The following is a 13,040-nucleotide window of genomic DNA, read 5'->3' on the forward strand; positions in this document are numbered from 1 at the left end:
GACTACAAATTTCTCTTCAATACTTAGCAAAACCAGATATTAAATAAAGCAATGTCTATAGAGTATTAAAAGTAAAATTGTTCCCTCGAACTTCATATGTTAACTTCCCTTATATCTGAATACAACTGAATGGGGAAATGTGGGTTTGAGGCAGTTGGATGAGAATAATCCAGTTGAGAAGAAGAAGTCAACTAGATTATAAATTGTGTACATTTCAAGGTGGGAGGGAATAGGAGATAAACATAATTGAAAAGCAAACTTCCTTATTGCATTATGAAGAAAAAAGAGTTGCAGATGTAGGCATATGTTTATGTTTGTATGTTTAACAGGAGGGAAGTTGAGTGAATTCTTTCTGGTGACATATTTTCCTTTTGAAGTAGAAAGCATCTGCTAGGTGACTGTGAAAAGGGGGGTGTTGGAGAATGGTGAAGAAGATTGAAAAATACTTATTTCAAAAATTGAAACATTCAATAGAACTGGGAGGAGGTTTTGAAGGTCCACTTGAGTAATGAATTTATTTATTTACTTTTTGGGTTCTTTTTTTTTTCTTTCTTGGCCACAACGTGAGGCTTGAGGGATATTAGTTCCCTGACCAGTGATCGAACCCGGCCCCGGGAGTGAAAATGCCGAGTCCTAACCACTGGACCGCCAGGGAATTCCTACTTGAGTAATGAACTTAAATGGTTACAACCTGCCCTGTTGAATGACTATGTCCTGCAGAGCATGCCTACTTGGGAAGGCAGGGAGAAAGTAGGGACATGGAAGAACCTAACATAAACCTGGTTTTTAAAATGGGGGTGAAGGTATGAATAAAACTAAAACAGGGAAATTAAGGTATTTAGAATATTAGCAAAAGTACTACTAAAATTACAGGCTTTGAAATCAGAATAGGATCAGGAAATAAAGATAACATAGATAGAAAAAAAAGTAGAGAGGTCAAGTTGTTGAACAAGCAACTAAGGAGTTAAGCTGTGGTCAGAGAGCAAAATGAATAAGTAAACAAGGTGCAGTGAAGGAGGTCATAGGATGTGGGAAGGTCAGGAAACTGAAAGTCAGGTTCTTAATTATGTCATGTACATAGGCTCTCACGGCACTCAGGAATTGTTAACAACTTCCATATCACTATACTTTGATATTCTATATATAGTTGACCCTTGAACAATGTGGGGATAGGGGCACTGGCCCTCCTCACAGTTGAAAATCCACGTATGATTTATAGTCCGTTGTATCTGGTTCCACATCCATGGATTCAACCAACCATGGATAATGTAGTGCTGTAGTATTTACTATTGAAAAAATTCATGTATAAGTAGACCCTCCCAGCTCAAACCTGTGTTGTCCAAGGGTCAATTGTATACTTTTAAAGGAAGAATATTCAAAACAGTAGAAAGTTCACATCCTAAGAGTGAAATTTGGAGAGCATCAACAATAGTGTAACTGGGAACTTAATAAAGGCATTTCCCCTTGGATTTTGAAACTACTTAGAGCAATGACTATTATTTGTACAAATTATCAAGAGTTAATACAACTAAGTTCTACTACTTAAGTGTATTTCCTCCATCACAAAACTAAGCCAGTCCTCACCTTCACAAAGCAGATGCACAAGAGAAAAATAAAGATTAAACATTCTCTCTCCCACTTCTCCCCAATCTGCCCAAATCTTTTATAAAGTTATAAACAACTTTATGAGTGAGGTATCTGCCCAAATCTTTTACAAAGGTATAAACAACTTTATGAGTGAGGTATTACTGCTGATTATGCATTGTACAAGCAAGTATAATATTACAATCATAAATTTAAGTAAAACAAAGAGACATTCTTACCAAAGGAAGGTGACTCCCTGCCATCCTCTAGTCCCGAATCTCTCTCTCTGTCTCTCTTTCTGTGTTTATGACCACGATGCCTGTGACGTCGGTGGCTTTTTCTTCCTCCCAGGGGCACATGAACTCCGATAAATAGTGTCCGATGACCTTCATCAGAAGTAAATACACAAATTAAACTCTAAATTATTCTAAGGCACAAAAGATGATTATTTACATGTTAATGGAAACCCAATCCAATTCAATTCAGGGAATAGTTTTTGAGTATTTATAATGTGATAAACTTGGGGCTTGGCACTGTACTTTGGTACACAGGTCTATCATAAACATCTACAATACTAATTATTTGGTTATACTATATTTTACAACCACCATTAATTTATTAGCTATCATAATAATCTCTCTGTGTCTATTCCCCATAGTTTATAATTATACTTTTTTCATTAACATTTTTTTTTGTTCTATTTTCTCCCTACACTCAACTAACTAGTTATCTCACCAGTTCCCTTCCCTTCACGGTTAACTCTGTGAAACAATCACTATCTCTAATAAAACAGATTTCACCAAGGTCCTAGTAATGCCAAATCCCGTGGGAGTTTTCAGCTCTATTGTTTCTTTCTGTGGCACTTGATACCACTGACCATTCTTTTCTCTATGATTTAAATTTCTCTTGGTCCTCTTCCTCCTCCTTTTTTTTTTCTTCTCATATTTGTTTCTTTTTCTGGCTTTTCTTCTATTTATTCATTCAAGATTGGGATCCCTAGGACTTGACACCAGATCTTTTTCTTAGACTACAGACTTATATATCCATCCATCCACCTATTAGACATATTTACCTAAACATCCTTCCCACAGGCATGTCAAAGTCAACATGTCCATGGAACTCATCCTTTTCTTTGTCCCCCAAGTAACTTTCATCTATCTCAGTAAATGCATCATCTATCCAGTCATCTCAAAGCACATCCAATTTGTCACTAGGTCCTCTTTTAAGTCTCTTGAATCCATGCTCTCTTCAATATCCCTAGTGCTGCTGTCTTAATTTGGACCCTCATGTCTCACCAGGACTATTAGAACATTCTCCCTAGCATTATCTTTTCTAATTCCATTCTTGTCCCACTTAATCCATCCTGAATATTGATGGCTTTTTTTTCCAAAATGCAAATCTGCCTACATTACTTCCCTGCTTTAAACTCATTCATTGCTTTCTGTTGCCTATAGGATAAAGTTTTTTACTCTATAAAGCCAAACAATATCTGACATCTACCTATTTCTCCAGGCAGGCTTCTAAATCCACTCTGCCACACATACTATAAGCCAGTGTGTGCCCTTTCATTCCTGAATTGCCAGGTGCTCTCAAGTCTCTCTTTTACTTAATGCTGCTCTTATTCTTCCAACTGTATGAAATATCTTTGACTTTCCTGATTATCTGATGCATACCTAACTCACCTCCCAAGTCTCAGTTCAAGGATTATGCGATCTATGAAATTTTGCATACCTCCTCAGTCTAAATACAGATGACCATTTTCCTGCTTAGGATCCTCTAGTGCTTAATCATATACACCAAAGCACAATAACTCTTGATTGTAGTTGTTTGCTTACAAGTAGTCTTCTTATGAATCTTCCTTAGGGAAGGCCCATGTGTTAGTCATTTTGTATCTTTAGCACTTTGCACAGTGCCTGGCATACAGCAGATGCCTAACAAATGTTTACTTTAATGAACAACTTATTGAGTGGTACTGTGCTGGGTATCAGGGATACAGATATGAATCAGACATTATTTTATTCTTAAAAATCAGCAGGTTTCAGCCTTTCCAACTTATGTAAAAAGTGGCATTCACAGTGTGATATATTGCTCTGGGTGTCCTCTAGACATATGTATTAGAATCAGCGCGAAGATGTGAACCTTTCTCCCCAAACAGACATGCATTAATCTATATATTCGACAAAATTGCAAATTTCCAACATCATTATTTTAACAGAACTTGGAAAATCTAAAATATATACAGAAAAACTTGAAAGAAAAATAACCAGCATTATTTACAATTGCCAAGATATGGAAGCAACCTAAGTGTCCATAAACAGATGAATGGCTAAAGATGTGATACATACATACATATATATATATATATATATATACATACATATTCACAAACATAATATTGAGAAAAATATATAATTCCCTTTATAAAGATTTAAAAATAGAATAACTAAAATACATTGTTCAAGGATGCATGGACAGCATGCATACTCAATACAAAAGTCAGAATATTTGTTATTTCTGGCACAAAGAAGAATAGGCGTTGTGACTGGGGAGAGGCACATGAGGAGCTTCTGGGGTGCTAAAAATGTTCTGTTTCATAATACAAGTTTTTGCTTTAAAAATGTTTATTAAACTTTGTACATAAGCTTTCTGCACTTTTCTGGATGTATGCTTCATTTCATAATTTAAAATTTTTTTTAAGAAACCAAAGGAAAAGAGTTTTAAGACGGGTTCAGTTACCAGTTTATATGCTATAAAGGAGTCAGACAAGATTAATACTAAACATTTGCCATTACAGTTATAAATTAATGTTTATCTGTAACTTTTTGAGATCAGTTTCAGTGGATAGGGAAATGGATAAAAATTGAGGAAGTTTAGACAGTGACTATTTCCTAGAGCTAAACTTTAAAGATTACAGAGGTTTCTAACAATTACTAATTAAGATAACCATTCCTGGACAGACAAAGGTAAGGAGCACCATGCACCAGGCTGGCAAGTCCAGAGGGTCTGCTTGGGAATAGTGAATATTGCCTTTGTTTGTGGAATGTGAATCTGATGGGCAATTGCCAGAAGTAACATCCTAAGAAGTTGCCAAGTCAAGGTTAAAATAAACAATCTGAAACTATATCCAAATATATTCAGATAGGAAGAGGATGCCAAGACAACACAGCTGAACTCATGTCTTGAGAACATTAAATGTAACGAAGACTAGCCTGAAGGAATTTCCTGAGGCAGAAACTTGCAGAGCTGCTTAAAAAGTAAAGACTCATTTGGGTAAATACTATGAGTATAATTGCTGGATTATATGGTAAGATTATGCTTACCTTTGTTAGAAACTATCAGACTATCTTCCAAAGTGGCTGTACCATTTTGCATTCTGGGAGCAAAGAATGAGAGTTCCTGTTGTACCACATCCTTGCCAACATTTGGTGATGTCAATGTTTTGGATTTTAGCCATTCTAATAGATGTGTAATGGTATCTCATTGTTTTTATTTGCAATTTCCTAATGACACATGATGTTGAGCATCTTTTCATATGCTTATTTACCACCTGTATATCTTCTTTGCTGCGATGTCTGTTCAGATCTTTTCCTATTTTGTAATTGGATTATTTGTTTTCTTTTGTTGAATTTTAAGAGTTCTTTGCGTATTTTGGATAACAGCCCTTCATTAGGTATATTTTGCAAGAGTATTCTCCCAGTCTGTGGCTTATCTTTTCAATCCTATAACAGTGTCTTTCACAGAGCAGAAGTCTTAATTTTAAAGAAGTCCAATTTATCAATTTTTCTTTCATGGATTGTGCTGTATGATGCTGTATATAAAAAGTCATCATCAAACTCAAGGTCACCTAGATTTTCTCCTATGTTATCTTCTAGAAGTTGTATAATTTTGTTTTACATTTAGGTAAATGATTACTTTTCAGTTAATTTTTGTGAAAGGTGTAAGATCTGTGTCTAGATCCTAATCTAAATATTAATTTCCTCACTAGGCATTTGTCCCAGTGAGTTGAAAACTAATGCCCACACAAAAAACCTGCATACAAATGTTTGTAGCAGCTTTATTCATAATTGTCAAAAAATGGGAAATGACCAAGATGTCCTTTAATAGGTGAATGAATAAACAAACTGTGGTACATCCATACAATGGAGTATTAATCATCAACAATGAAAAAGACATGGAGGAACCTTAAATGCATATCGATAAGTGAAAGAAGTCAATAAAAAAGCTACATACTCTAAGATGTTAACCAGTATATGACATTCTGGAAAGGGTAGAACTATAGAGACAATTAAAAATATCAGAGATTCTAAGCGTTCAAGGAGTGGGGTTAGGGATGAATAGGTGGAGCACAGGGCATTTTAAGAGAAGTGACACTACGCTGTATGATACTGTAATGGTAGATATGAAATATTATACATTTGTCAAAACCCATAGAAATACAAAACAAAGAGTAAATCCAAATGTCAACTATGGAGTTTAGTAATAATAATCTATTAATATTGTTTCATCAATGGTAACAAATGTACTACACTAATGCAAAATGTTTATAATAGGGAAACTACGTGCAGGGGGAAAAAGGAGCATATGGGAACTCTGTACAATCTCCCCAAACCTAAAACTGCTCTAAAAAGTAAAGTCTTTTAATTTTTTAAAAAACTGTGTTTTCATGGTCATATATTTTAGGAAAATTTGTAAGTATAAGATACCTTCATGGTGGTGGGGGCACTTGTGTGTCTGTGTACATTTTTGGGAAACTAAGAGGAAACAGAGTTGGAGATATATTTAGGTTGGGTTTAAAGGAACATATTTATGTGATTCACAATCACTTCCATATATGAGTAAATTATTGTTAGCTATCCTGACTATCCTAAAGTAGAAATAGTTTCCAGTGGTCTAGTACCCACTGTGATAAAGTCACCTGACATTGTGACATAAATGTTCAGGGCTGAAGCAGTGTGACAATATGCAAAGGAATCACAATTTGCCTAGTATTGGAAATATGTGGACAGTGGAAAAGAAGCAAGGTTTCAATTGCATAGGGCCAGAGTTAGTCTTTGGAAAATTCTTCCAAATCTTTCAGGTAGTATATGCAAGAAGCTTGATAGAAGTTTTAAATTTTAAGACAACTCTGAAAATTTTCATGAAGTTGTAAATAAGTTGTAAAGGTGAAAAAAAAATTTCTAGACTATCATTAATAAAAATAATTTAATCATGATAAAGACAGAATTAATTTTTCATATTCTCAACAGAAAATAATATTTTAAAATCCTTGACATTAAAGGTCAATAATGTAGGGGGGAAATATTACAGAGGTATGTCAGAAAGTTATATTACAGAGGTATGTCAGGAAGTTATTTAAAATATTATGCTATTTCTCCAAATGTTATGATTTTGTGCTATTTATCAGTGTCCAAATAAGTATTTGTTTTGGTTTTTCTCATTATAAATAAATATTCACCTTTGTACATAATTTGAATTCAAATTTTGAATTCTTTCTCTTAGAGAACCCTCAAAATTGCATAAGCTTCAGGCCCCACAGAGCCTAAATCTGTCCCTAATATGACCTATGTGTGGGCAGCTCCCAGTTTTCTATCTCCAGCTCAAACCTCTTTCCCAAACTCCGAACTGGCATACCCATCTGCTTACCTGACACCTCCACTGCATGTCTAAAAGACATCTCAAAATCAACAAGTTCAGGACTAAACTCCTAATCTTCCCCAGCCCAACTCCCCCCAATAAACTGCTCCCTCCCAATCTTGTCCATCTCAATTGATGATAAAACATTTTTCTAGTTGCTCAGAACAAAAACCTTGGAATCACTTTAGACTTCTCTTTTTCTCTTAAGCCTACAACCAATCCATCAGAAACTCTGTTGGAACAACTTTCAAAATATATCCAAAATTTGTCTGCTTATTATTTCACTTCACCTCTCTGGTCAGGGCCATATGACACCCAACCTGAATTACTGCATTAGCCTCCAGACAGTTCTTCTTGAGTCTACTTTAGTCCCTACAGTCTGTCCTAAACACAGCAGCCAGTGTGGCCCTCTGAAAAGACAAGTCAGATTATGTCATTCCTCAGCTAAACCTTCTAATGTTACCCTATTTCACTCAAAGAAAAGGCCAAGGTTTCCCTAATGCTCTATGAAGTCCTCTGCGATCTGCATGTCTCATTCCTGTCATCTCTTCCATCTCCTCTCCTGCTGGTCTCCCCATCACTCCACTGCACTCTAGCCATACTGGCTTCCTTGGCATTCCCACTGCCACTCAGGAACTTTCCATAATAAGTTTTTTTTTTACTTATTATGCTTAGTGTTTAATTTCTAGCTTCTCCCAAAAGTTTTTAAATTTCAGAACAGCAGCGATTTTTAACTTGTTCACCGATGTATCCCAAGTATCTAGAACAGTACTTGATAGTTCTTGGTGCTTAATAAATTTTTATTGTGCATATAAATCTTCACACAGAGATGATACTTTAAGTAAAATACATAGACAATAGACGTAATGATGCATTATGCTACTAAATACACTAAGAGACTTAAGAATGGAAACAAAGCTAATGGCCACAAATTTCATAGCAACAATACTGAAATTGCCACAGTTTAGGGCTATGAAACTACAGAGAAAATATTTTCATGTTTCTGTTCGGGTAGAGACTTATAAAGCAAAGAAAACTGGAACCTGGGTTAAAGGACAAGTTTTGGAAGTTAAAGGTTGACTGAATAGATAGAGACCTTCAAAGAGATACAGATACTTATCACCCAGATTATACATTTACATTTCAAAAGATAATAAAGCCCCAGAGCTACCGGTTTGTATTCCAAAGTGTTTAACTGGGGACCTTCCCCTTGTCTTCCCTGCTATTTGTTTACATAAGGGAGAAAAGATTTCCCTGCCTCTCAAGGTGGAAAGGAGACAGCTATATAGCAGTTCCTATATAAATTCCCAGATTCATAATTCTGGGGCTCCCTTCCTGTGCATATAACCTCCTAGTTCTCATCACATTACCCTGAAGGGGAAGAATGGGGCATGGAGAAGCAATGTGGTTATTGCCATAAGAAATAATAACAGTTCTCCTTTGATCCAGAAACCTCATCCTTGCTTTTAGGACAAATTAAATAAATATATGTATTAAAATTTATCAATATGTTTAGGAGATTTTCTACAAAGATTATATGAGATAATATAACTGGTATAAAATATTGAACATGGCGCCTGTCACATGATAGACACTCGCGCTTGTGTTAGTTCCCTTCCCCTGCATGCTGCTCACCTTCATAGGCTTAAAGAAGAATGAAGGCAAAATAAACTTTCCTGTCCTATTTCATTGTCTTCCTGCTTCTCTATACATTGCCAACTTTTCTAAGCCCAACTATAATAACCCTGGCCTAAGGAATTAGAGAATCACCTTAGATCCTGTGGAAAACAGTATACAAATAACATTTCCAGGTTAAGGTTATCATAAAATTTACCTACAATATTATATCCAAAATTTAATAGACACCACTTAAGAACATAAAGAATTCAAGAAACAATGATAAATGTCATGGTTCTGAAATGAATTGACAATTATTAAACCTAATTGGAATTATTTTTCCAGATTATATAGGGAACAATTTTTATTTTATAGTAAATAAACACCAAAAATTTAGTTTAAAGAAGGAATCTTTTCAAATGAGCATTTCTTAAATTAGTCAAAGTGGTCAACAAGAATTAACTTTATATCATATTTTTAAAACCCCAAATTAATAAAAATACAGATAATTTAGATATGAACATATTTTGAATAAGTGAGAATGGAACAATGTGCTGTTAAGAGAAAAGATTTTTTTGAAATAAGCATGGAGCCCTAGAATTTATTCAGAATTTACCTGTATGTCAGTTGAAAGAAAATACAGTTTCCCCATTAGAAAAATAAAGGGTTCATTGAAGGTAATACTGCTTTCTGAACACAAATCTTGCTAACAAATCCTGGATTTTTTGACACAAATTGTGTGGAACTATCTTGGCGAGTAGGTCCAGAATTATTGTAAATATTTTTATTGTATAAGAAATACCAGTACTGAAACAACACTTCATGTAGCTGTGGTCATAGTATATACTGTTTACAAAATTCAGTGAGGAAAGAGATGCATTTGGGGATGGAAAGGAATCTTACTATGATTAATAATAATAGTAATCAACTACTCTCCTTTATTTAGCTGGCAGGGAAGGGGTCAAGCTATCTACTCTTGAAGAGAACTGTGTGTTTTTTCTGTGAAATGAATATACACAGCTGGTGCATAATTACTGAGTTGCTACAGCCATTTATTTAGACGTGTCAATCATGGGAAAAGGTCAAGTACATTAAGCCAAATAAGCATGTGATCTTTAATTCCATGGAGACTCTAACAGAGTCAGAAAACACAACAAGGCATCATTTATCATAACATATCAAAGAACTCTAAGTCCAAGAGAAATTCTCTGCTGAGGGACAGCAGTGGAGAGAAAGAAAAGAGACCTAGAGGGTGTAAGTGAGCGTATGTGTGCATTGCAAAGAGATACTATTAGGCTACTTACTGCACTGTTGTTTCTTGTGTTATTTTGCTGAAAGAATAAAAAGGTCACACCAATGCGGTCATAGTCACCTGACCCTAGGGCCGCATTTTTAATTATTACAAAACAAAGGGCCACATGACTGTGACTATTCTTTACGGAAAATAAAAGTCTTAAAAGTACTAAAGTTGTTCATCAAAGGAACCATAGTTCTGAGATTTACTAGTTTAGAAGATACTGTGGCATATTTTAAAAAATACTATTTCTTATAAGTTTATAACACTATCTTGGGCAAAACATAGTAACTAAATTACTGTGTATCTTGCAATAGCAGTGTTATTTTTCATCTTAGAGCACAATAAGCCTCAACATTTCTTGATTAAATGAATGAATCCTAATATATATCTTCTAAGAAAAAAAAGAAAAGACAGGAGAATTCCCCATTTTTATAGGCTGTAAGACAGCTCGATGTTGGATGTTTACAGTGCTCAAAGGGAGGCTAATACAAATTAGTCAAGAAACAGGATAATAAGAAATGCTTATAGGATATGATCCCTGCACTTAAGATGGCCATTCAATTGCTCAAAAATCAAGTTCAACAAAGAAAACAGCACGAAATGATACAAATGAGAAGCAGAACACAATAACAATCTGCATTAAAGCTAATGTTCTTGTGTTGTATCAGGCATTAAATGCTGTAGGAGTTCATAAATAGAGTGAAATCAAAGATAACCTGGGCAATTAAGGAAGGTTTCAGGGAGAAGGACTTGAGTCTTAAACAATTAGGTTTTGGATTAGCAGAGGAGTGGGAAATCTAGAAAAAGAAGATAACGTGCACAAAAACAGAGGAACAATTCTGGGTGATAATCTGAGGTGCATGTTAGAGCAGGGGAAAAATAAGGTGAGATAGAGCATGTATTTTTATAATCACAAAAGCTTGCAATTTCACTCTTATTTTAAAACATTTATGTTTTGTTATTTTTACAAGGAAGAGGGAGAAAAGACATCAACATATGTTCTGGGATACTTTTTAAAAATGAATGCAAAAGACAACGTGGTACTCCCCATCTCCTCCACCTCATTTTAATTAAATTATGATTTCTGAACAGCCCCGCCACTTTGCTTCAGGGAAATAGGTAGAAAATAAGCAAAAATTTTAAACTGTAAAATTTTCCAGATTTAGTGTTGCCTTGTATTAATCTGAAAGACACATATAGAAAGTGGCTCATTCTGGGAACTGGTAATTAAGGACAGAAGGGTTGCTTGGAAAAGCTGAAGACTTGTTGAGGAGAAAAACAGATTTCCCTGAAGACAGTTGATGGAATTCAACTATGAAACTGAAGGAATGAAACAATTAAAACATCTGAAAGCGAAGATGGAAAATACTCGGCATTTCTGCATAGATGTTTACAAATAATAAATAGTGCTGCAGATTTTTTTAATGGCCACAACATTTTAGCAGCTTCTCCCATCAAATGGTAGAATCTATTCTTCTAACCCTTGAACCCCTGCTTGATCTTTGGGACATTAGCTCATGTGATACAAAGACGCAGAGACAGCTTGTGCCCTGGTTCTCCCCTCTACTGCTTCTCGGGACTTTCGTGCCACCATGTAATCAGATGTATCAAATCTATCTAATTTTATCACATACAATTGCCAGTATATATTCTCTCAGCACCTTACATTTCCTTATAAAATTTTTCAAAATTTTGATTAAATAGCTAATTGTATAATCAGGTAATAATGCCTATGATAGGCTCTATAGGCAGTAATATGGTCTGTCTAATCATGTTCACATTCCCAGTACCTGGCATATTAAAAGCTCAATAAGTGTTGAATAAATAAATGAATGACAACAAATCCAAACTCTTTTTTACTCATTTTATGCTGGAGTAGGCTGGAAAATTAAAAAACTGGCTCAGAGAAGGAGAGAGAACTTTGAGGAAGATAGGATTTGTACTGGCAAGTGAAAGATAGCATGCCTTGTGCAGGGAGGCACAGGCACACAGAGGGTCCAGAGATATATGTACCTTGTTTTTATCAGGAAGTAAACAGAATTTTTATTTCCTTAAACACCCATTGTTTAATGAATGCTTTATTCATTCAATGCTTTATTCATTGCTCATGAATAAACATGCATTTAGACTGCTATAGAAACAATGTTTCGGGTTTTTTTTACATTTTACAGGAAATTTTCTTATTCTTTTTACATTTTACAGGAAATTTTAGACGAAGACAATGACTTTACCTGACAGCAGTGGTGTGCTGGAACTGGCTTACATCAGTTCGCCAGAGTTAGTTGTGCACATCTCTTCCTAACTCTGTGTACAGTGAAAGCACTTCAGCGATGTGAAAGCAGCCATGAAAATTGGCAAATGCTACAAATTAAGGCTACGGAGGCAGCGGGGAGGAGAGAGGGAAGGAGGGTTATCAGAACACCACTGCCTGGTGCCTGGTGGGTACATAAAGATGGAACTTCCTATTTTTTTAAGTTGTTGACAATTTTATATACCCACAAGTAATCTGACCAATTTACCTTAATAAGCCTGACTTCACTTTCTAGAAAGATCCACTTGTGCAGTTCTGTAATTACGTGGATATTTAGTAAGTACCCACTTCTGAGTAAAGAGGATAAAATAATTATTTGGGGCAATGCAAAACCACAGAGCTAAGATGATGTTGAAAAGTGAAATTAAGGGGCATCCATTTTCAGCCTCTCATTTACATAGAATCCTAAGAGCCTCTTAGGAAAAAGGGAAGCTGAACCCAAATCCCTTTGCTTTGAGATTTAAAACCATTAAATCATTTCTGAAGGAGTATAGTGCCCTAAATGAAGACAAGCAGGAATGGATAACAGCCCCCCACTTCCACTCCCCATTAAGAAGAAACACCATTGATGGGAGGAGGGTCTGGACCCTTTTCCAA

The 13,040-nt window shown here is 35.3% G+C and overlaps 1 protein-coding gene across 8 annotated transcripts in view; it reads right to left on the reverse strand.

Annotated features, from left to right (window-relative positions):
• The window catches only part of SLC4A10 (solute carrier family 4 member 10), a gene marked incomplete at both ends in the record, with an annotated part of 311,945 nt that overhangs the window by 162,852 nt on the left and 136,053 nt on the right, over positions 1–13,040 (reverse strand). For all 8 annotated transcript variants that reach the window (XM_081241990.1, XM_081241987.1, XM_081241989.1 and 5 more), the window contains one exon: positions 1,824–1,970. In XM_081241990.1, the coding sequence (XP_081098116.1) occupies positions 1,824–1,970 (147 nt within the window). The remainder of the gene's footprint in view (positions 1–1,823; positions 1,971–13,040) is intronic.

Source organism: Mesoplodon bidens, assembly GCF_964165515.1.
Source record: "Mesoplodon bidens genome assembly, chromosome: 8".
Taxonomy (NCBI): domain Eukaryota; kingdom Metazoa; phylum Chordata; class Mammalia; order Artiodactyla; family Ziphiidae; genus Mesoplodon; species Mesoplodon bidens.